This window comes from Actinia tenebrosa, unplaced genomic scaffold (assembly GCF_029948245.1).
Source record: "Actinia tenebrosa isolate PJP-AT-01 unplaced genomic scaffold, QUT_ActTen_1.0 PGA_scaffold7__59_contigs__length_16204524, whole genome shotgun sequence".
Taxonomy (NCBI): Eukaryota; Metazoa; Cnidaria; class Anthozoa; order Actiniaria; family Actiniidae; genus Actinia; species Actinia tenebrosa.
In genome coordinates this window covers 7,120,891-7,145,772 of record NW_028292584.1, presented here as the reverse complement: position 1 = coordinate 7,145,772, position 24,882 = coordinate 7,120,891, and the positions used below count along the sequence as shown (strand labels likewise).

At 42.9% G+C, this 24,882-nt stretch overlaps 2 protein-coding genes across 2 annotated transcripts; both read left to right on the top strand.

The window, feature by feature from the left end:
• The first annotated feature begins 248 nt into the window (after nucleotides 1–248).
• Nucleotides 249–893, top strand: LOC116292025 (uncharacterized). Its single transcript, XM_031699256.2, has one exon. It carries the CDS (start codon nucleotides 249–251, stop codon nucleotides 891–893), a length of 645 nt encoding a protein of 214 aa, XP_031555116.2.
• A 3,924-nt stretch (nucleotides 894–4,817) lies between these two features.
• LOC116292024 (uncharacterized) lies at nucleotides 4,818–9,865 on the top strand. Its single transcript, XM_031699255.2, has 5 exons — nucleotides 4,818–4,930; nucleotides 6,460–6,630; nucleotides 6,954–7,124; nucleotides 8,248–8,418; nucleotides 8,726–9,865. The coding sequence occupies exons 1-5, from the start codon at nucleotides 4,876–4,878 to the stop codon at nucleotides 9,469–9,471; spliced, it is 1,314 nt and encodes a 437-aa protein (XP_031555115.2). The 5' UTR covers nucleotides 4,818–4,875; the 3' UTR covers nucleotides 9,472–9,865.
• Nucleotides 9,866–24,882: the final 15,017 nt, after the last annotated feature.

Below are 24,882 nucleotides of genomic sequence, written 5' to 3'. Positions count from 1 at the left end.
AGGGGGACGTAAGACTATAGTTTTAGGGTTAAAAAAATGAGAACACTTTTGAGCTTAAAAATTTTCAATTGAAATTTCCGCATCAAAACGAAGTATAATTTACAACGAAATTGAGACTTAGTTTGTTTATTTTCTTAGCTGCTGCTGTCCCGCGAAATTGTGCAGAGATTCGCAGTTCAGGCGAAATCGGAAACGGCGTGTACACTGTAAAACCAAACAGTCAACGATCCTTCCAAGTCTACTGTGATATGACAACTAATGGAGGGGGATGGACTTTGATCGGTCGCTTTTCTAACAGCGACACAAAGAACTGGATGAGAGACGATGCCTTCTGGTGGTATGACGTCATGACAGGTCAAGGAAGCACCACAAGTACGTCTGTCAATCAAGACATGATATCCCCCGCCTTCTGGTCACTTTCAGGCAGCGAGATCAAGATCACACGATCTAGCGATTCAACTCACACTGCTCTACTACGAACCACATCCAACTGTCTGGGATACCGTACATTTCGTTCAAAGATAACAAGCTATGGGAACTTCCGCAACGGTGTCGTCTGGGCAAAGGACAGATGTCTTGGAAGCTGTAGTGTAGCGTATGGTGGTCAATACTCCTCTACTGATGGATTCTCTCAAGCACGATGTAGTGGTAACATTCAAAGCAGTGATAGGATTGGGTTTTGGTGTCATTGGGCCGCCGGTGATGGAGCAGTGATGATGATTGGTGGAGGTGGTGACGCATGCGCACGAGCTGACCATGGTATTGGTATTACAGAAGAGAACGCAGCTGATTTTGTCACCACAGAGGTTGAGTGTGACTTCGGAGTTGTTGTAGCCCAAGAAAGTGGTGTTTGTCAGTCATCACCGTATGCACTTAATTTGTGGATTCGATGAATTTTGTTATACGTACATTTCATCGTATTTAATAACATATGCACTTCTCTTGTTTCCATACTTAATAGAAGGTTTTACAAGAGATAGTAAATCACAAGGGATATAAATTAATGCAAACTGTTAAAGTGTTTCATGACAATGTAAAAGCATGGTTTCAATGTCATGTCTCATGCCGCTGCCGCTGCCCAAAAGTATACGGGCTCAGATGCCATTGAGGCTTATTAAATTATTGTGTAAACATATTAGTACATAAGGGTCCCTCCTACGGTGGGTTCCGTTGAACTGTATAAGAATTGTCACACTTTAAAATAAAAACCGTTTCACTTGAATAATATCTAGCATGGTATATTATCTCACAGGTAGCCCAAGCTAAGGTTTCTATGGTGTCATGTTATAAGAAACTGTATAGTGATGCTTAAAAACCTCAATAAAATCGTCAAAATGTGAAGAAAATTAAAGAAATCTTAGTCGTCTCGTAAACTCTTGAAGTTCAGACAATCGATTTCTCACCAAGATAGCAAAATGAACTAAACAAAGTAGACACTGAATAGAAAATATGAGGGCGATTACTCATTTTACCAGCTTGATTAGGCATTTGCAAGCTACATATCAAGCCTACAGAATCTGTTCCTGATTTCGAAGCCCCTATTAAATAAATAAGAATGGCCATTACTTTCTTTTTGATCAGTATCTGTTTTCGTTGCTAAGATATTCAATATAGAAATCCCAAAATGATGACGTCAAACTAGGATCCTTGTCAAAAAAGTTGAATCATTATCAAATAGAAAATATCTATCTGAGAATTAGCTCTAAATGCCAAAGTGAATCTTATGTTGGTTACAGTACGCTATAACCAACAAAAGTTTCAGTCATTTTGAGCTAATAGTCCCCTTCAAAGTTCCCTGCGCTATCTTGAAATGTAACCGTGCCTTTGCATCGAAGCGAGACGAACGGTGAGCTTGCAATGATAGAGACATGTGAATAATTGTCCAAGGTGTTAAAAAAAGGTCTCTATCATTGCAAGCTCACCGTTCGTCTCGCTTCGATGCAAAGGCATGGCTACCTTTCAAGATGGCGCAGGGAACTGTGAAGGGGACTATTGTCATTGTAAAAGCCATTCCTATTTTTTTAATAAGGGCTTTGAAGTCAGGAAGAAATCCTGTAGGCTAATTGAATAGGCTTTTTTAAACGATTTATCCATCAAGAGTAAGTTATTAGATATTTAATTTGGGCTATATATTCATACAGCAAAGATATTTCTTGCAATTCTTACAAGTATACAATATAATTGTAATTGATTCACGACTATCTATGATTTACAAGGTACGAAATAAGCTGGTTTGTCAAGATGATGTTAGAATTAAGCCACTTGGTCATTCCTATTCTACCCGTTTCAACAAGGAGTACGTGTATACTCAGCCTATGGCCACAAAGGATTATTACAAGTACTCATTCTACCCAAGAACACTTTCAGAATGGAACCAACTCCCAAAGAAAGCAACACTAGCAACCTCACTTGCAGCATTTAAGAATGCAGTTGCAGATATTTATTAACTTGTTGGACAATTACTATTTATTATTATTTATTCTATTTATTAATATGTTAATTATTTAATCATTTTAATAATTATTTAGCGTGGTCTAAAATGCTCAGTATTGAGCGAATGACCTAACTGGTAAATGTAAATGTAAATGTATAAATATCACAATGAATTGTCGTTGGGCGGAGAGGAGTGAGTTTTATCATATATCACTTTAATCTTTATAGTTTATATATTATTATTATTATTATTATTATTATTAATATTATTATTTCTACGAGGCGCAGCAAAGTGGGTTACATTACTTAGTTAATTCTTAGCTCTTCAAAAAGATTTATATCCAAAGGCAGAGAAATAGCACCCGTTTTTTTTTTTTTTTTTTTTTTTTTTTTGAACTGATGACATCAGATAATCAATTAAAATCTGTTTCCTCCAGTCGCAAGTTTGTTTATTGGAGATGTCTATTTGTTTTAGCATAAACTAATCACTGAAGGAAACAGATTTTAACTGATTCTCTAATTTCATCAATTAAAAAGCGGGTGCTTTTTCTCTGCCTTTGATATAAGAAATGGATCAGTAGGTTACTCAGCCAATCATAACGCACGAATTTAGAATAGTCTACAACTTTGTTTATACTAATAAAAAATAGGTGTATTGATTGGTATACGCCTATTCAGTTATAAAACGTTGTCCTTCGAAGATCTGGAATCTGAAATCTGAGACCCAGTAGGACGCTGCAATATGTAATATGCAGTAAAAACCCGCGAGTAAGAACTTGAAAATTAAGAACCTGTTAGCCACAAATTTGTCATTTATACCCCCTTTAAACAAGAACCTATTTAGCCTAGAAAATGAAAAGCAGGTTCTTATTTTCAAAAATCATCATTTAGTGATGCAGAGCTGGGTTAGAATCCTGTTTGGAAAAATAGGAGCTTGCCATTGCTGTGCAGATAAATAAATTAATGTAATAAAAACGTAAAGTGAAGGAAGGTTGATATTAATTGTACTGCATTATAAGGGGTGGGGTTGATTGAAAAATAGGCTGATTACCCATTTAAAGTTTGTCTTGTAGCTGGATTTTATTTGTTTTTACGCAGAAATAAGAACCTATTTAAGAACTTAGATAGCCTAAAATTGTGTTAACTACCATTTAAACAAGAACTTGTTAAGGCTAACTCTAAAAAATGTAGGTTCTTACTCGCGGGTTTTTACTGTATTCACAACCGAACAATATAGTTTCCTCTTAGATTGGAATATGAAGCATGTCCTTTTAGTTAGAAATGTGAACTTTCTTATTTTTGCCAGAAAAATTACTTCTTGTTTCAGATCGCTCATTTCAGATCTAGGACAGAATTTTTTTTTTTTTGAAATGAGGTGTATACTAATTTATATATCGAGGATCGCATGTTAAGAGATCGTTAATAATGAATCAAAAACACTATATGCATTACACAATTTGCAGTAATCTAACACTTTGTCTATAACAATAATAATTAGATATATTGAGAAGGATACTAATTAATATCGAAGATAATGGCTTTGTAATTGTTAGAAAGAAAGCTATAATGGCTTTATAATCGTTAATATTTAATAAATGATGCAGTATAACTTAGCTAAAGCCACACAACCTTGATGCTTGACTTAACTTAACTTCAAGTGCGACGTTCGAAGTGACCGATACCTTAAAGGAAAGGACCATGAGACTCGCAGCTCTTCTTTCAGCATTATTCTGCATCACTGGAACCATCTCACAAGATGATCGTCATCCAGGATTTCTGTTTGATAACCATCCTGGTTACATTCTGTCTTTACCTGCCAACATGACCAAAGTCAAACAGATGTCCACCAAAGTGTCCAGCAAGATGGATTGTGTGTTCGCTTGCGTTGAAACGTCTTGGTGTCTTTCGATCAATTTTAAGATCACTGCTGAGATAGACAAACGTCACATTTGTGAGCTGATAGGGACTGATAACAATACGAGCCCTAAGTACTTGATCCAAGACGAAAACTTGACTCATATGAACATAGAGGTAAGCCTCGAAGCCTGTGAAATTTGAACAGAGAAAAGTAAAAGCCTGTCCACCTTTACAATATGTTACTGATGTTAGCTTCTTATTAGCAGCTGTGAGTTAGCCATGCCCTGACTTAGATCAGCCCAGAGGTTGTTTCAGGGTTTGATCTGTGAGTTAGCCATGCCCTGATTTAGATCAGCCCAGAGGTTGTTTCAGGATTTGATCTGTGAGATAACCGTGCCCTGACTTAGGTTAACTTAGATTATAGCCTGTATCTGGACATGGATAAAATTCAAAGATTTGACATTTAGGGTACTATGAGAATCTGCTGATCATAATTCTATTGGTATGGAATTTGTTTGATAGAACCTACCATGTGAAAACAATCCTTGCCTTAACGATGGAAAGTGCGTACCACACGAGAACAGGATGGAATACCACTGCGAGTGCAAAGAAGGATGCAAAGGAGAAAAATGCCAAGATGGTAAGCAAAAATCCAAAAACATGAAATATTAATTTCTCAGTTACTATCAGTTTTAAAACCCTTTTTTCTCTCACGGTTTCCGCGTTTGACATGCAATCGATGGTCACCATAAATATGAAATGCCGGTTTTACAACACGGAATGCCCCAGGTTATGACTAAATGTTTCCCATTTATTTGGTCGAAATTAACTTTCCTTTTACAGTTAAAACACTAAACGCAAAATGATAATCTGCTCAAAGTTGAAGATATTTGGAGCTATTTTTTATACCTCACTTTGACGTGAGCGAAGAAGTCTTTTAAAGCTGCGCTTCCGAAAGTGAGTGCTACTTCAAGGAACACTGACAGCTGAATTGTTGGCGAAAATACATGCAAACACAAATAATCTTCACGATCCGATACTCATGCAGAAAGTACTAAAGAAAGTAATTTTGCTGCATGAGTATCAGATCGTTTAAATCATTTGTGACTACTTGGGGTGTGTATGGGAACTGAGCAGGGAATTGATCGAGAAAGAAAAAAAAAAGAAAAAAGAAAAAGAAAAAAAACTGAAAAAAAAAAAAAAAACACAACTTGGATATATTCTTTGTGTTTCAGTTATTTTGAAATAAAGGATTTCTTAATTTATAGTACATAATTTCTTTCGACTTACACTTACGCCTGAAAACTAGGCAGGACTCCAAGGATAAAATAGTAAATGATGCTACAAAATATATTTTGCAATACGACTTCAATTAAAGTGGCACCTGCTTTATGGGCACCCGTTTAATAAGGACACCCGTTAAATAAGAAAACCTATTTATTATGTACCATTTCGTAGGTCCCGATAAAACACAAAATGCGTAAATTTTTCATACACTGGCTTTACGGACATTGGATATTTACAATCTAAGGCGGTTTTTTCCTAGTAGCTCGACACATCTCTAGGGGGACGTTTTATAATAATGTGAATATCTTGGCATGCGCAGCCATAAGAGCACCAGCGCGCACGTGTTTGGGGTCGTGTACTAATTGTAGTGGATCAAGAACGTTTATAAATAACAAACACACCGGCCATTGCCCCATTATATACCCCTTGCAGCACTTTGTGAACAAAACAAATGCTCAATTTGGGGACAAGACAATAGGTTCCAATTCTCAGGAGATTGACCGAATTCTTTTGTTTTGTCCCCCCAGATCGAGCTACTTTGACGTCACATGCAAGGGATCTATACTTGCAGGAGTGAGACCATTTCTTTTTGACTTGCCGATTACATCACAATAATGCTGTCGCTATATTTCTGTTAGTTACTTTAGACGCATATTACTATCTTTTTGGCTTCCTATCTAAATCATACGTCATAATCATGTGACGAAGAGACTAAAGTTGAGAGAGAAAATTTTTTTTCGAGAAGATGAATAGCAATTTGAGTTTCCACCTAGACACATAGACACCTAAACACATAGAGTAAGACACCTAGATTATTTAAGAAATGAGAAGACAAATTAATCCGGTTTAATATTTATAATGAATTATTTAAATGCTTTTCAGTAAATGGTGGATGGAGTGGCTATTCACCTTGGTATTCGTGCAGCAGGACCTGTGGTGGAGGGACACAGAAGAGAATCCGTACTTGCACCAACCCACCCCCAGCTCACGATGGAAACCCATGTTCTGGTCCGGCAGAAGAGACCCAAAGATGTAACACACACCCATGCCCAGGTCTGAGACATTTTTCTCGTGATTCTGACTTTTTGGATTAAAAATAAAATTGTTTTCTTGCTAAAATGCAAAAAATCACAATTATAACTCAAAGGTCATGTTTTATATCCCAATCTAAAAGGAAAACTACGTTATTCGGCTGCGATATATTTTACAATTTGCAACTTGTTACGCGGTCTTAGATTTCAGATATACTTCCAGAAAACTCCCTCCCCCCTCCCCCCCCCCCCCCCCCCCCCTACAACAAACAAGTGAATATCAGAAATAATAAGAAGACAAAAAAATTCAGTTTAAAAGTTAAAATAATTTTAATTCTTTTGCAGTAAATGGTGGATGGAGTAGCTATTCAGCTTGGTCTTCGTGCAGCAGGATCTGTGGTGGAGGGACACGGAGGAGAACCCGTACTTGCACCAACCCACCACCAGCTCACGGTGGAAACATTTGTTCTGGTCCGGCAGAAGTGACCCAAAGATGTAACACACACCCATGCCCAGGTCTGAGAAATTTTGGTTATCATTTTGACTATATTTTTTAATTAGATAAAAACTTTTTTTCTGGCTAAAATACGAAAAATCACATTTCTTACTCAAAGGTTATGCTTCATTTTCCATTATAAAATAATTCAGATAGTACGCGTGCTGTGATTGGCCGAGAGCCGTGTTTGCATTTCCCTGTGCAAACACGGTTGGCGTGTCGTGGGAAAATTTGAGTTTTGTTTGGAAGTTGTACTTGTACACAAATAGTCATAACTCCAGTAAAATTAGAAGAATATAGCTAATTTTCCAAGCTTAGGCTTTGACTTTCCTGAGGAAGCATCTGAAATAGTAAAACCACCAGAAGAGCCTTCAACAAAAAAGAAAAAATCCAGATTTGCCAGCCTGAACTCGGAGAATTTCGACGAACTCTTTCGACAACACCGACGGAAATCAAGCTTGAATTTAGCGAGTTCTAGCTCTCAAAATAGTGTTTTCTTTTCGGTCTAGAATGACTAAAGCCATTGGTTAAGCTTTGGAATTATTATTTTATCAAGATTTGCTTGTAAAAGCCTCTCTCTCAAGGGAGAAAGTCGCTAAAGTTTGGCTTCTTGCTTTGAAATAAGAAATTTTCAACTTGAATTTCATGCTTGGAGTCGTTTATCAAACTCGTAATTTGTTTGGTTAAGGGTCTTCTTTCGCGCAATCGGATTGGTTATTGCAAATGCACAAGCATGTAAGGAGAGTTTGTATTCAAAACTTTGAACTAAATTCTTCTGTTTTATTTGATCGTGTTTTGTTATTTTTTGTTTTTGAAGAAAATAATTTTATAAAACAAATAAAATAGTTTACTGTGTTTGCACAGGCTAATGCAAACCTCGATGTGGTTGGGAGAATTCTCGAGCAGGTGCAAACGCTCGCCTACGGCTCGTATTTGCACTTATCTGCTCTCGAATTCTCCCAACCACATCTCGGTTTGCATTAGCGTGTGCAAACACAGTAAATGTATTTTATTTGTTAAATCTAAAAGGAAATTACGTTGTTTGACTGTGAATATATTACAATTTGCAGCGTGCTACTCGGACTCAGATTTCAGACAAATGAACTCCTTTTAAATGTTAAAATCATTTCAATTCTTTTGCAGTAAATGGTGGATGGAGTAGCTATTCAGCTTGGTATTCGTGCAGCAGGACCTGTGGTGGAGGGACGCGGAGGAGAACCCGTACTTGCACCAACCCACCACCAGCTTACGGTGGAAACCTTTGTTCTGGTCCGGGAGAAGTGACCCAAAGATGTAACACAAACACATGCCCAGGTCTGATAATTTTTTGGTTATGGTTTTGCGTTTTTTGTTTACTGTTTTCTGGATAAAATATGTAAAGTCTGTGAATATATTACATTTTGCAGATTATTGTTACTCGGTAACAGATTTCAGATTTCCGACAAACCAAACCAGCTATATACACCTGTCTGTAAACAAAAGTTTCTTGAGAATGAGCTATGATTTTAAAACATTAAAACGAACACTTTTGAGCTAAACAGTTTCAATTGAAAGTTCTGCATCAAAATGAAATATAATTTTACATTGAAAGTGAGGCTTATTTTGTTTATTTTCTGAGCAGCTCTCCGGCGAAATTGTGCAGAGATTCGCAGTTCAGGCCAAGGACGAAACGGCGTGTACACAGTAAAACCAAACAGTCAACGATCCTTCCAAGTCTACTGTGATATGACAACTAATGGAGGGGGATGGACTTTGATCGGTCGCTTTTCTAACAGAGACACAAAGAACTGGATGAGAGACGATGCCTATTGGTGGTATGACGTCATGACAGGTCAAGGAAGCACCACAAGTACGTCTGTCAATCAAGACATGATATCCCCCGCCTTCTGGTTTATCAATGGAAGCGAGATCAAGATCACACGATCTAGCGATTCAACTCACACTGCTCTACTACGAACCACATCCAGCTGTCTGGGATACCGTACATTTCGTTCAAAGATAGCAAGCTATGGGAACTTCCGCAACGGTGTTGTCTGGGCGAATAACAGATGTCTTGGAAGCTGTAGTGTAGCGTATGGTGGCCAATACTCCTCTACTGATGGATTCTCTCAAGCACGATGCAACAGCAATCTCCAAAGTCATAATAGGATCGGGTTTTGGTGTCATTGGAGTGCTGATGGAGCAGTGATGATGATTGGTGGAGGGGGTGACACATGCGCAAGAGCTGACCATGGTATCGGTATTACAGAAGAGAACGCAGCTGATTTTTCTACTACAGTAGTCGAGTGTGACTTCGGAGATATTGTAGCCCAAGGAAGTGGTGTTTGTCAGTCATCATCGTATGCACTTAATTTGTGGATTCGATGAATTTTGTTATACGTACATTTCATCGTATTTAATAACATATGCACTTCTCTTGTTTCCATACTTAATAGAAGGTTTTACAAGAGATAGTAAATCACAAGGGATATAAATTAATGCAAACTGTTAAAGTGTTTCATGGCAATGTAAAAGCATGGTTTCAATGTCATGTCTCATGCCGCTGCCGCTGCCCAAAAGTATACGGGCTCAGATGCCATTGAGGCTTATTAAATTATTGTGTAAACATATTAGTACATAAGGGTCCCTCCTACGGTGGGTTCCGCTGAACTGTAAAAGAATTGTCACTTTAAAATAAAAACCGTTTCACTTGAATAATATCTAGCATGGTATATTATCTCACAGGTAGCCCAAGCTAAGGTTTCTATGGTGTCATGTTATAAGAAACTGTATAGTGATGCTTAAAAACCTCAATAAAATCGTCAAAATGTGAAGAAAATTAAAGAAATCTTAGTCGTCTCGTAAACTCTTGAAGTTCAGACAATCGATTTCTCACCAAGATAACAAAATGAACTAAACAAAGTAGATGCTGAAAGGAAAATATGAGGGCGATTTACCAGCTAAATTAGGCATTTAAAATATAAAATCGAGCGAAATACTTTGAATCCTTCGAATGTCAACAAACATAAGGGCATAGGGAGCCCAATCTCTGAAAAGTGCACCTAGTATCCACGAGTTCGCCGAAGGGCGGTTTTGATTCAATTCCTAGATCCGCCGCTGGTGCAGAGTTGAATATGATAATGATAAAGTAAAACTACCACTCGTGCGCTGATATCACAAAGTCCTCTGGACTGTAACTTCGAGTAGAAAACATGCAACTATAGAAAAAATACGACAGATGGCTTCGACTGGACATGGAACAAGGGAGCAGCAGTAAGGGGGACTCGCGGTGGATGTCGAAGATTTACGGGTTTTACGGGCGGTTTGAGGAATGGTCCGGCACGGGAAATACCCGTGTCTCGTTATTTGTTGCTGCTATGTTAGGAATCGAAGGTATCGCAAACGAAGGTTAAGATATTCCTTAGATATAGATGGACACCATCACAAGCATTCGTAACAAAACTGTGCGCCGACTGCGAACTCAGGTGTTGGATCGCCTGGATGCGGACTTTGCCTTCACAACGTTTATGGAGGGAGATACAGATGAGACGATGAGCGAGGAAAGAGCAGAAAGGATAATTGATTTGATGCCCGAAGGTAATTACCGTCTGGAGTTGACGTTTATAAAGTATTTAGACGGTGAGTGGATAATAGAAAAGGGGCGTAATCCAATACGGGCGTCGGGTAAGCAAAGTTTGTTCGTGCTGAATAAAGACACCAGACCGGGAGCGTTAGTAGGTGTGGACATGCTGTTCTACGAGGTTGCTTACCCGGTTACCGTAGTTATATACGGCGCGTACGAGATCAAGAAGCCGGACGTTAAGAAGCTTAAACCAATGCGTCATCCTGGTAACTGCGTAGGAAAGCTGGTTAGAGAGTTCTTTGAGGATTCCTCTCGTGGTGGTAAGTTAACTTTAAAGAGAAGAGAAGCCATCAGGAAATGGGAAAATGCCACTTACAACGCCGGAGGAACGATAGACAACATCAAGAAGTTAGAGGTTGCTTTAGAAAGGCGCATACACGTGAAAGACATCACCGACGGCTTCATCTACTCCGGGACGCACAAGTATGGGGGCCGGGGTGCGCCTATCGTAATTTACCAGCATAACGCACATGCGTGGAGGGAGTTAAGGTTCCCCAAAAAGAAAGAAACATGCGTTTACAAGGAGTCACCGCTTGCAGAACTAATGCACGAGAATTCTATTTGGTTAATGGATGCGGAGGGAAGTCAATTTATGACCCAAGATGGTACTTTGTATCGTCCTGAAGTGGAACAGCTGCGCATTCAAAGCGCCTGTGAGACTTTAGGAGAAGACTTCTCCGACGAAGTGCTTAGCAGTCGCAGTTTGGACTTCTTAGCCGCAAAGAAAAGAAACGGGTAGAAATCCACACCGGAGGAGTTCAAAGATATAGCTAAAGCTTGTGTAGAACACGGTCACGGTGGTCTGTGGAACATGGAGTACGATGAAGACGAATACGTGTCGCTGGATATGAAACATTGTTACCCCGCAAGCTTCAAAGGCCTAGGAGATTGTAAGGAATATTACGACCGTTACGGACGTCCAGATTCACAGTTCTTTCGTGTTGCGTTGGATGGTCACTACGACGCCCCAGCAACGGGGTTTGTACGGTTGACCACCTGGAAATTAGCAGCGGGTCTGCACCCCATAATCTATGCGTGGTATGGGAAGCACCTGCAGGAGAAAGAATGGATACCGGTGCCCCTATTAAAGTTCTTTGAAGAGCGCAAACTTTTAAAATACACAGCGCATGAAGCCATACTTTGTCACAGCGCCTTCACGCAATGGTTACCGGAGCATAACCCCACAGCGCGTGTGGTCATAGGTAAATTCACGCAGGGCGCAAAAGAAGGTGAAAAACATATGCAGCGGCGCCTGATAACGGACGAAGGCGAGCTAAGCTTCCTCATCAAGCGCGCGCATGACAAAGGAACGATGGTGTCTGTAGAGAAATGGGACTACCTTGTTGACGATAAACTACACGAATGGAATGCGCTGTGTTATTACCAGGACCATCGACCGCAGTATTACCATCTGCGTGCCAGCATGCTCGCATATGCGCACATTAACCTTCTCGCAATGCTCTTGCGGTTTGACAAAGAAGATATCCCCCGCGTAGCCACGGATTCCTTATACGTGAAACCGCATGTATTGGAAAAGATGAAGGAATTCTACACTGCCGATGAACTTGCAGAAAGTGGCCAATGGCGCGTCAAAGATGAGGAGATAAGAGCCTGGAGGGCACGTGTAGAATATCACGGCGAGCACACCCAGGGCACCGTAACGCCTACCAAAGAGCCACTGCCCTCAGTTGCGGACCCTATTTCCTACCAACGCTTTTCCTATCTGTACGGTACGGGAGGTAGCGGTAAGACGACGCGTGTGTTAGAACTCTTTCCTAAGATAAAGGTGCTAACGCCAACGCATCGTTTGGAAAGAGAACTCTGCGAAATGGGTTACGACGCGCAGACCTACCACAGCTTCTTCCGTTGGAATGGACAAAAGTGGGTACCTGAAGCCATCCACGACATACCTCCCGTAATACTTTGGGATGAGATTTGCACCGTTCCTTTAGAAATCCTGCAGGAGTTCGTAGAGTTCCTTCGCGGGAAATGTCAAGTAATATTCGCCGGAGATCCCTGCCAGCCTCCTCCAATAGCCGGAGAGATGCCCCACGAATGGCTAAAGGGGTTCGTAGACCATGCGGAGGAAATTAACACCGACTACCGCAGTAAGGATCAAGTAAGATACCTGAAAGCGGAATTGAGGGGCCTCAGTGACGCCGAGCAATGCAAAACACTCCGCAAACGCGTACGAGCGACGAAATACGAGGACTTCCTTTACACATGGCATCCAAAGGATCTGGTGCTGAGCAGCAAACGCGCAGCACAGTCTCGCATACAAAAGGATTTGCTAAATATACACCGAGAGCGCTTCCCTACGCATCCCGTACCTGTTTGCTACAAACCCCACGACACCCGCATGCAAAAAAGAGACGTCTGGGTACCTGGTACCGACATCCAACTGCAGAACGCAGTAACGCACGATAAAGCCTGGGTACCCATAGAAAAGGTGGAAAAAATAACCTCCCATCCAGACTGGCGCTTGGGTTATTGCATGACAGTCCACAGCGCGCAAGGGCTTACCATAAAAGAAACCTTATGGATCATAGACCAGCGGCTGTGTTGGAGCAACCTTATCTACACCGCCGTAAGCCGTGTGGAGTATGCCAAACAGTTAAAAAGAGCCTGGGGTCCGCAATTGCGCTACGATAAGACGCCAGAGGACGTAGCCAAAGAGAACATTGCTAAGAAACTCCTTCGCTACAAGCGCCACGACGAAGAAAAAAATATGACGTTCGACCTATGTGTAGACGACGTCTATGAGAAAGGGGCAAGGTGTGCCAAGTGTAACATACCACTACTATGGAGGTTTGACACGAATGACGACCAGCAGTTCTCCGTGGATCGTATAAATAATAAACGCGGGCATTGCAGAGGTAACGTAAGACTGACATGCTTAGAGTGTAATCGGGCGCGTGGAGCAGCATTACTCTGAGTCTTTGGGGACTATGAGCAGCTCTTCCTTGACAAATCCACGACTTGGGCCATCTAGGTAATACAACACGGGTTGCCCTTCCTTGGTGACGGACTTCGAAATGTCATACGTTTCCAGGGACCAGTTAGGACCCGTGGCTCTCTTACTGCCACCTTCGAGTTCCCCCGGCTGATAGAGGTATCTGACCACTATGTCGCGGGGTAGCTTTTTTTCCTTCAGTCCGACCGCCCTCGAACTTCTGACGTAGGACTTGTGTTCCACGTGTTTCTTTTTTATGGCATCCCTGGGTTTTATTCCCGTAGCCCTGGCCGCCTCGTTGTTCAAAGCCGCGACGACCTGGGGGAGCCTCTGAGTCCATTCCCTGTTGCGTTTGGAGGGATCTTCCAGCTCTTTTCAATACTGGTACCCAAAGAGACGCTCGGCCAGGGTCTTATTGAATCTTTCGACAATGCTCTGACCCCTGTGGTACTCTGCTTCAGCTCTCCTAATCTTAGTGCTGTGGTCTTTCAGGGTCTTAGTAACCACGCCCATGAACTCTGTCCCCTCATCCACTTGCAGCAGCTTAGGCCATTTCAAAACGCGCTTATAAATCCTACCTAGGGCTTCCGCGACTTCCCCAGAATCCTTGCTGGTTATGGGTTCGGCGTCCTTGTATCTGCTTGCGATATCAACTACGGTCAAAGCGTATCTATAGGTCTTCTTTCTCACCTTGTCGTGCGGTAAGAAAAGCAAATCCGCCTGATGAACCTCGTTGGGGGTATTTACGGTGAAGCTGGGCCTGGGAACGTACTTAGGCACGGGAAGATAAACCTGCCAGAGGGTTTGTTTTCTTAGCCAGTTCTTAGCCGTTTCATCTGATACCCTGGCCGCGGTCGCGAGTTTCTTGATGGCCGACGCTCCTCTCCAATAGCCTTCAGGCCCATAGTAAATCCTCTTGAGTTTGTCCTCTACGCGACCCATTATATGAATTCCAAAACAAGATTGATCTTTCGCCCGTTGAAATCCGCCGTCTTTCCGTCCACTTTAATGGTGATGTTTATGCTTTCTACCAAATGAGACAAGTCATAGCTTAAAGAAATGGGAGTGTATTCTACTGGGTCAAATGGATTACCTTTGGGCAGAAACTTGGACATAAGAGAAGACTTTTCCCCATTGCTGTAACTATTGACCAAGTCGCAATAGACTTCGTAAGAGGATGCGACTTTCCATTTTACATCATATGTACTGCCGCTATTTATCGTGGTACTAGTAAGGCCCAGGAGTTCTACCAATGAACTGTCCTTTAGATTGGCGCTCCCATTATTTTTCTTGAATGTCATTTCATGGGGTAATCCTGTGGTAAGAGTATATCCATGCTTTGCTAGCTCCTTAGCCAGTGTTATGGGGGTGTAATGGGAATCTGGTATTTTTGGTTTGGTGCCGGAAGTTCCGATGACAAAGCCATTAATTAAATTATACCAAGAATTGTACAAAGAGCAACTAACCAACCTTACCTTATGGGCTTTGATGGGGGGATTCAGATAAGTAGTAAAGTTATTCTTGTCGCTTTCCAAAAAGACGATCATTATATTAGATACGCCAAGGCTACGCCTCCCGCCAGCCCTGCGACTCCTACGAAGACCAACTCACTATCTTTTTGTTTCTTAGAAGGCTGGTAGTAATTCTTAAACTGTGGCTTTCTCATTCTAAAGTCGGGGTGTGCTTGCGCATAGAGCTTAAAGGCGTAGTCTGTATTTTCGAAGTTCTTGTCTGCCTGCATCTTGTCTTGGTAGTTCTTATCCAACCAATCCCTGTAAGCTTGTCTTTTTTCATTCCAAGCTGCCACGTCTCGCTGATATTTCTCCAGCGCTAAATCATGCCTTTTCCTCTCAGCGGCTAATTCTCCGCTTTTGTCGCCTCTGACTAATCTATCCAAATACTGACCACCATAATTAGCTCCAGTGAATGCTAAAGCTGCAGTAACTCCACCTACGACCACGCTAGCCATTATATATTAGAAAATCACAGGGATTTTCACACCGTAGGTAGGTACTTTTCCTTCTGTAGGTAATTTCTTAGCATAATGGCCCCGCATACGGCAGCGGTCATCTTAGCAAAGTTACTCAGGTTTTTGCTTGGGTCCTCAGTAAGGTCCTCCTTTAGGACTTTCTTACCTACCCAGCCAATACCGGCGATGATGGAGGTTGTGATAGCAGCTTCTTGGACGGCGTCAATTAATTTGGTTGACATTATATTACAAAGCGAGAAGGTTACTCCATTTCAGGGATTTTGCTTTTTCTAACGGGCGGCTCCGTAGGCGTGTAATGCGCTGGCTCCAACTTTACTTTTGGCTTCGTAGCCCGCCATTGTAAGTAGAGGCTGCCTGCTGCTATAGCAACTCCCAACGCGCCAATGACGTACCCAGGATTGATAAAGGATTCCTCTTCTCTTTCCTCCACCTTTTCTTCTTTTTTGGCTTTGTTTTTCCTGTTCATCTCTGCGAGCTTCTTACCGGCAGCAACTCTGCCTGGAGATTTAGCCTTGGTGATTCGTTGCTCCTCTACTTGAGGGGTTTCCTCCGCCTTCGATTCAGCTTCACTCATTTATATCTAAGGACTTGAAGGACTTGATAAGTAACTTAAGACGACTTGACTAAGTACTTAAGGATGACTTAACTAGGTACTTGAGGCGACCTGGGTAATTCCCGCGAATGACTTGACTTAGTACTTGAGGTGCCTAAGCAAGTACTTGATAAGTCACTTGCAGGTACTTGACTAGGTACCTCAGCAAGTGCCGCCTCGAATACCCTTTCGACTTCTCTGTCCTTCTTAAAGTCCTTCCAAGATGTCGTAAGTTCCTTCAAGTCGACGTGCTGAGCTACGTGAAGTGCCGCAGAGGCGACTGCCATTAACTTACCGCACTTCAAAGACAACCACCCGCAGGTTATCTTAAGTTCTTGGGCGATGACATAGTCCTCGCTTATGTCCTTCCGCAGTTGCTCCACGTCGTCTATGGGCAGCGCAAGTCCAAGCAATTTAGTCGCAAGTCGGATAGCGGAGTCTGCTACGGCGTCCGTGGTCTTACTTGCAAGGGCAGCCTCGTACCTCTTATGGAACTTCTTGACTTCATCTTCTGACAACTTGTTAACTTGCTCATGGGTAAGTTCCTTACCTATCATTTCTTTACACTTCCCAGAAGACACAAGGATGTTGAGTTGTTCCTTGAGGTTACTTTCGTCTAACTGTGTGGGGACTTCATCTAAGAGCTGCTCAATATCCATATATATTAAAGATCGCAGATCTTTATGGAATACGGAAACCTCAAAGAGAAGGTCATCTTGGAATGTTGGTGCGTTTTTAGGTGCCGCATGTATTCGTGTAACTGTTCCTTGGATATCTCACCGCCGTAGTCGCTTAAGATGGTTTCCAGATCAGACTTGCTCGGAGTATAAAATACGACAAGTGATCCTATGTTTTCCCTGAAGGGCTTAGAGACACTGGTAAGCTGCTGGGAAAGCAACCAAACGCTGATATTGTCGTGTCTGCCGCTAAAGGCGAGCTTCACTAATTCGGAGGTGCGTCTTTTTACATCGTCCCCGCAGGCGATATCATCCAATATGAGGAGTGTCTGCGTATCCTTAGGGAATTGTTTGTGCCAAAACTTAAGATGGCTGGATAACTCGTTGGGGTCTAAGATATCTACGAAGAAGTCGTCATCTTTCACTCCTATGCCCGTCCAGGTGCGGTTATTCACGTAGGTGGGGCAGAGCAGCACTATGTAGTCGAAGCGGTACCTAAAGGGTCCTAGCAGCTGCTCTACCACGAATTGGGTCTTTCCGCAGCCGGTGGGTCCTACTATCAGAGCGTTACAAGGCACGTGATCTGGGTTCATATATAATGGAGCCCGTGGAAGCAGTCAGAGCGATGGTTAACAAACTCGAAGATAAGTCGGACACGATAGGGATGCAAAGGGAGGAGATCAATCGATTAAAAGAGCGCGTGCAGGAGTTGTACGACGAAATGTGCGGTTTGAAGCGCGCGGAGAGGTTTGGTGCGCTGATAACTATGGCGGGCTGGGCAAAGGAGTCCGTAAAGGACTTCATTCGGTATCCCTTATAAGGGTTAAATAACACTTAGTTATAATGGAGTGTAAGAATTGTGGTAGGGGCTTTAGCTCCAAACAGCGGTTGGGATACCACGTCGAAAGAAGGGTAAAGTTGAAAGAGTTAACAAGTTCCCTAGTTTGTTGCAGTTTTTACTAAGCCAGAAGAGAGCGATAGAATACGACGCAGCTGAATTACGTACAAGCAACACTTCATACAAATCAGCAGCCCATCATGTAGTAGCTAAAGAACAAGATACTCGCCAACCAGGAGAGAGACAACAGCGTTATTCTGATGGAAAGATTTCCCAGAAGTGCTTGTTACATGACAACGCGGATCACTGGACAGATGAATGTCGTATTTACTTATCTAAGCCGTACAGCGAGAAGAAAGATCTAATAAAGACGAAAAAAGCCTGCTGGTCATGTCTTAAGCCAGGACACTTGTTCCGAGACTGCAAGAGAAAAAAGAACTGTGGAGAAAGTGGTTGTACCAGACGACATCACAAGACACTTCACAATCCTGAAGAAAGTCAGAACAGTACTGAGGAACCTGTAAGTAACCAACACAGCAAAACACAAGATGAAGAGACACCAAAAGGTAAACGTGCCACGTCCTGTGACAGCTTAGCAGAAGAAACTTGCCTCCTACTTTTTCAAAAAATTCCAACTCGTATATAACTCGCGAAGAGAATTAGTTCTGAAACCGTAGCTTGTAACATTTCGTCAATAAACGAAACATTCGATAAAAAGAGGGTTAACGTTACGATTTGCGAGGACTGTGATAAGCAGTTTAGTAGCGTACAGGCGCTGGAGTATCACCGCAGCAAAAGGGTGTGCTTAAAGAACGTATGCGTGCGCTGCGACGAGGACCTTACCGACGCATGGCATCGTCATAGATGTCGCAGCTACGACTTAATTAGCGTAGCATGTCTCAAACACGGCGACGTTGCGGCTCGATGTTGTCCCACCGACACCGCAAAGGAGTTAACGCGCCGTAAGAAGGAAATAGACGAAACGTTTGCGGAGTTCGATCACGTTGAAGGCGTTCGCTGGGAAAACAGGGATTACTGGGAGGCTAACTGCGATCGCTGCGGTTGTCAAAGAAGTGACCAACATATTTGGCATTGCCTGTATGAGGGTCAAGGCGGCTTTAAAGAGTACTTAGATCGCTTTAATGGTTGGCACGTCGATAATGAGGCGGTCAAGAAAGCCCGTAAGGGATAAAAAAGAAATAATGAAGGTCTTGGTTTGCGCAAAGAGTCTCAAACCTTGATCTTATTTTTATTGTTGTTTGTTAACAATCAACAATAATTATGAGGACCCCTTTTAAGAGGACCTTGCAATATATGCTGGCCTACTTCATAGCATTTCTTGGGGGATTCCTAATCGCCCTTTCAATATATGGACTGTATTACGTGCGAACCACCTGCCGACTGCATTACCCCTTGTAAGCCGCCGATACCCAAGCCGCGTAAAAGATACACCTGCCTTCATTGCGACAGGGTATTCCCCGAAGGATCCTTTGTCGGGCATTGGTGCTCGGCTGACCCAAAGGCGCAGCGGACCCTATTAGACGTCCTTACGAATGCAGAGGACTCTCAGGCTCATACTTGACTACGTCAAATACCCACCTGCCATCCCTCTTACCATGACTCATAACATGGGTAACGTCCTGCCCTTCGATGGCGTACCTTATCCTATCGGGCGCCCAAAGGGTGTATGTTCTTTTTTTATTCTTTAAGACCAAGCGCAGGCGGTCGATGTCTTCAAAGACTACGTAATTCTTTATCTCGTAAATCTCCCCCACCACCAAATCGCGCCAGTGCGTTTGTATGAACTTTAACTCGGCGAATTTATCCTTGTCCATTATACCTATGGAATATTCTCAAATGCGTTGCCAGAGTCTGCGCGCTCGTAAAGCGCTTGCAGCACCACCTACACGGCAGGCGAATTCCTTGTGCATACTCCGTGATCTCCCTGCAAATGACATCGTAGTCGCTGCTAATCATTACCTTATAGCCGTTTTCTTTGTACCTCTGTAAGAGTAGTCGTTGATCCTCGGATAATACCCCGTTGCCTTTAGGGGCCTTCAGCTCTTACGCAGAATCCACGGTATCGCACGTGTGCATTCAAGATGAGCAGGTCGGGTTGACCGCGTTGATATCCTTTCTGCCAGCACTTTATGTGTTTGCCGTCCGAGTCCTGCAGTTCACCTAGACCAGGGGTCACGAGCATTTGGGGGTAAGACCTGCGGATGTAGTCCACTACCTTTTTATGCAGGTCGAATTCATTTTCGATCTTAAATACCAACTTGTTTGGACCGTCAAACCGCCTTTCGATTTCGTATTTACCTGTTTTTCTTAGCGTAGGGAGAACGTCGCCCAGCACCCATTTCCTGAACTCCTTGGCTGCGGACTTTTCAGATCCGAATATTAACTCGTAAAGGCCCATTTCTGTTACGTAAACGGAATGCGGTTGCGCATTAAGGGTGTCGGCCAGATTGACACCCTTTATGTGCCTCAAAGTTATCTTGTTTTCCTCTGAGACGTGTGCTCTAGCTGCGTCCCTAGAGTTAACGTAGCCCAACGCCAAAGCCACCTCCTTTGCTTTGAAGTACAGTTTGTCGCCTTGCACTATGCATTGCAGTTTGGTTTCGTTGTTTTGAAATACGCGAAGCATATTATACGTAAGGGATATTTTAATTTTTTCGTTCACTTTGTTCACGAAACTAGTAGGCGACGCTCTTTAGCTGATTCATTTCTACGCTCAGTTGCGCGTCTGAGACTACGAAAATGTACGCATTTACCTTAAAGTCGGTAGCGGTTCCTTTAGTGCGCTTGATTTCCAATGTAATGCCATCCTGCGTATTTACTAGACGTAAACCCTGCCCATGTAGGTCTTCGTCGTTGGTGGTGCGCATATCGATCCATAACGCATATTTATCATTAAAGAATTTCTCAGGGCTAATTTGGTCGCCAAACTTACGCGCGACTTCCTGGTACATATCCGTGGGCTTTATCCCTTGGGAGTAGACCTTGTTTGGAACGCCGTTTATGCTCACACCCACGTTAGTGATGTTGGGATTGAAGAACGCTTCGGAGTCGCGCTTACCGGCCTCGTATGTCTTCGCAAACACCAACATCAATCCCGTAAGACTTCTTCGGGGAACGTTGATGCTTTGGTTAATGACCTCGTCGCCGTTGTTTTGAAAGCTAAATGTCTTGTACATCACTACGTGGTCGTAAAGGAATGCCTTTCCGGCGCTATATTCCATGCCAGCGCTACGGGCCAGCTCTTCGCTGTATACCGTTTCGTACTGCAGCTCTAAGTTGGTAACAGAATAGGGATGAATACTTCCGGTAAGTGCTGCCTGTGATGTGTCCATCTGTAAGATGTTTGTGGTATCTGCTAGGGTCACTTCAAACTGTAACTCGGATAGCTGTCTGGGGTAGTACGCGCCATGATTCGTAATCACCTCAAAGTCCAGTGGTATGACGTACTTAATACCATAGGCGGTCTTTACCCTCGTCGCGTCTGCTACTGCGGTTGCGTCACCAGAATCCGTAGGCTGCGTCTTAGTATCACTGCGAACCTTACGAAGAATGACGCTTCCAATTCCCTGTTCTATCTTTTGTGCGCGGTCAAAGGCCGTCAACCACAAATCTTTGTACGTGGCATACAGATCGTACCTGTTTAGATCCAGCAGGATCTCCCCGGCAAACTTGACCCTCATCTTAGAGACCAAGTTGCGGCCTGCGTTATTAACGACGTAAGTTTCTAATTTTGTGCTTGGTTGTATTGCTAGGTCAAACCTTAACGCCAAGGTGCCGGGTACTAAGACTAGGTTATCCGTTAGGCGGGGCACGCCTACATACAAGGTTTCTCCCGGCTTTGCGCTAGAAGGTGTGAATGTGACCCGATGAAAGGTTCGTTCTGCCTTTAGTCCGCCAACCTGCTTAGGTAATACGTTGGGATTTAACTTTGAGCTTATCATATATAATGGAAGTAGAAGGAACAGACCCCGACTTCGATCCCACCACTGAGGAAGGTCAGGCTGATATCAACGACGGCGACGAAGAACCGCTGCTTCCCACCCAACAAGTCGACGATTCCCTAAGGGATAGGATTGCAAAGGCCCTAAGACATCCCAAAGCACGCGAGTACACGTTTCCGCGTGAGCACATAGAGCTTCAAAACATGGGCGAGCCGGAAGCAGCCGCGCGGGAAACCGTAGAGTGGGCAATGCAAGAGCTAACGCAGCGTTATTCCCGTTTCGATGCTGACGACGTAAGGCTCACAGAACGCGGAAACAAAGTCCTCATAAGCGTTCAAGACCTGAGATTTCCTGACAAAGACCGCTGGACGAAACCACAACCCCTCTTTGATGAGAATGGCGACGTTAGGGGTGACAGTCTCAAGATTAAAAGGCTTTCAGCAGGCTACTAGGAGCATGTTAGACCGGCTGGAAACCCTGAACGAAAAGGTCGCGCTAGAAAAACGCGCTATCGAACTGCAAGAAACGTTAAAAGAAAGGGAGGAAGAATACGCAAAGCAAACTCAGCTAATCGTCGATGCTGAAAAGAAGTTCGGCAACGAAAGAATGGTAGAAATGAGGAACCAGTTGGATAAAGCTTTGCGCGAAAGGGATAAAGCACAAAGGGACTTGGAGGAGGCTAAAGGCTCAGGCGCCTCCGTTGAGGCGCTGCGAGAAACGTTGGAAGAAAGGGAGGAGGAATACATGAAGCAAAACCAACGGCTTGCAGACGCACATAGAAGGGAGGTCGAATACAAAAACCAAGAAATAAGTGAGCTGGTAGACCAAAGAACCCGAGTTCGGCGTGAAAGAGATCAAGCACAAAGGGCTCTTAACCTCGCCCTGCAAGAGTTAGACTTAACTAGAGACGATACCGAAAACCTACAAACCACCATAGCTGGCTCTTTGGTGGAAAGGCGGCGGTTGGTTGCCGAAATTAACACCATGGAAGAGCAACTTCGGCAAAGAGATCAGGCCATCGAAGACCTAGAGGAGCAAATAGAGCGGCAGCAAGAAGTAATTGCGGACCAAGCTCGTACCGAAGAAGAAAGGGAAGCAGCTCAAAAGGAAATAGAAACGCTTGAGGTGCGCCGCGCAGAATTGCAGGCGGAAAAGGAAAAATTGGAAAAGGAGCTGGGGCTTACCACCAAGGAAAAGGTAAAAAGAGCCCTTTTGAAGTATGGCGTTCCACTGGCATTTGCGGTTGCTATTTCGAGGTAGTAGGGGTAATCCTTAACGCGCTTAAGGCTACAGGCGAGGGCGTAAAGAAATTAGGCAATGGGCTGACGGACTTGGGAATAAAGATGGCAGCCGGTCTTCCTGGGCTGCTGGGTTCGGTTGTTTCCTTGGCACTTAGGGCCGGCGGCGAACTGTTAAAGTTCGTGGGGAATAACATTTGGATCTTGGTCGTCGCTATTGGAGTGGTACTCCTGAAGAAGATGAGGGGTTAACCTTATCCTTATGTATTACGTCGGGCTTATCGTCGTCGGGCGCCCGAGGCGTCCTCGACTGGGGATAAGTAAAGATAGTATTCGCGCCACCTTGATAATGCGGAACTAGCGGTAGTACGCTCATGGTGCTAATGGGTTTATGGTTCCAGGTCCTGTCGGGGTTGTTAAGCAAGTGATTTACATAAGCTACGTAAGTACTATGCGAACCGTCTGGGTAAAGTTGTAACTTAACATAATTACAATTAACCACCATTTGAAACGTAACCACGTAAAACACCTCGGAAATAAATGGATATGGCTGCGCCGAGAAATGAGTAGGTCCTCGATTATTGGTTGACGTCCTAAAGGGCGTTAAAGGCTCGTTATTCTCGTCAATTAACCTAAATCCCATGATACTAGCATACGCTTGGCTAACGTCAATGCTACAAATAATCAATGCAAGGCCTCCAACTTCAACCCACATCCCAAGATCGCGCCAGCCGCGATCAGTGTAAGTTCCATCCCTTAAGAGAGCTGTCCGTAAATATCGACTATTGTCGGAAAAAATTTAAAAAATGAAAATTTTCTTTTCCTTAACAGAAGATTACATTAGTTGAACTGATTCTCAGAAAAAAATATAAAACTTGAAAAACACAATTTTCTCGCCGAAAAATGACATTTTCGGTTTTCTCGCTTCCAGGCGGGTTTTCAAGGGTGAAAAGTACGCCTCGTTATGAACTCTCTAAAAAGTTTCATTTCAATGCAAACTAAAAACCAATACAATATTTTGATAGAACACATAATAGTTGACATTCACATTATACGATTAATATAAGATTGATTATTTAGTGAATTTTTGAATCTTTGACATTTTTTCAGTACAAAAAATACATCAAAATCAGGGCATCTTTTTAGCCATTTCTACATCGCCTATAGATTCAAAACTATATCTTGGTGAAAGAGCAATGTTTCGTCTACACGAAAATGCAATAATATTTTTGGGCTACTCATTTTTTTAAACACGAGAGCTCATAACGCAAGCTGCTCTGAGGTCAAATTTAGTGAAAAACTTCTGGTACTTTGGTCACGCAACTGGCATTGAATGAAAGCAAACTGGCGACAAAACGCAATCATGTCTATTTATATACATCGTTAATGATAAAGAAAGAAATAAAGAACATCTGAACGCTGTTTTTAGCTTTAAAAACACATACCTTAACCAGAACTTATGGAAATCTCGATGACTGCGCGTACGATGCTATGCTGTTGTCGCCATTATCGGCTCTGCATTATTAAAGTACAAAGTTGACCAAAGTTTGCTTTTAATTTCCACGGCCGGTGAGTCTTCCTCGGTTCTATTATACATCCTGAACCCATCTTTAGAAATATTGGCACGATATTTGAAATATGATTAAGGGAATATTTTAAGTGAGTAATAGAGATGCGAAACAAGCTAATCATTTAAACGAGAGCGTGACGCCGTTACACACAGGAAGCCCGGTCAAATACTTTCTAACAGAGTCGGAAGACATACACACAGGAAAGGCACCGTTTTGCCGTAAATCTTTCAAAAGAGAGCAGCGTCGCAATACGAGAGATCAATGATTACATGTTCTTTTCTTTTCTTGTTTCTGTTAACAATACCCAAATTAAGCGTTTAGTAGCTGTAAAACTC

Bases quoted from the DNA above. Each gene is read 5' to 3' on its own strand.
- LOC116292025 (XM_031699256.2), top strand. From the start codon at position 249: ATGACAACTAATGGAGGGGGATGGACTTTGATCGGTCGCTTTTCTAAC.
- LOC116292024 (XM_031699255.2), top strand. From the start codon at position 4,876: ATGGAATACCACTGCGAGTGCAAAGAAGGATGCAAAGGAGAAAAATGC. The intron at 7,125-8,247 runs GTCTGAGAAATT...ATTCTTTTGCAG, and splicing joins TAACACACACCCATGCCCAG to TAAATGGTGGATGGAGTAGC. The intron at 8,419-8,725 runs GTCTGATAATTT...TTTTCTGAGCAG, and splicing joins TAACACAAACACATGCCCAG to CTCTCCGGCGAAATTGTGCA.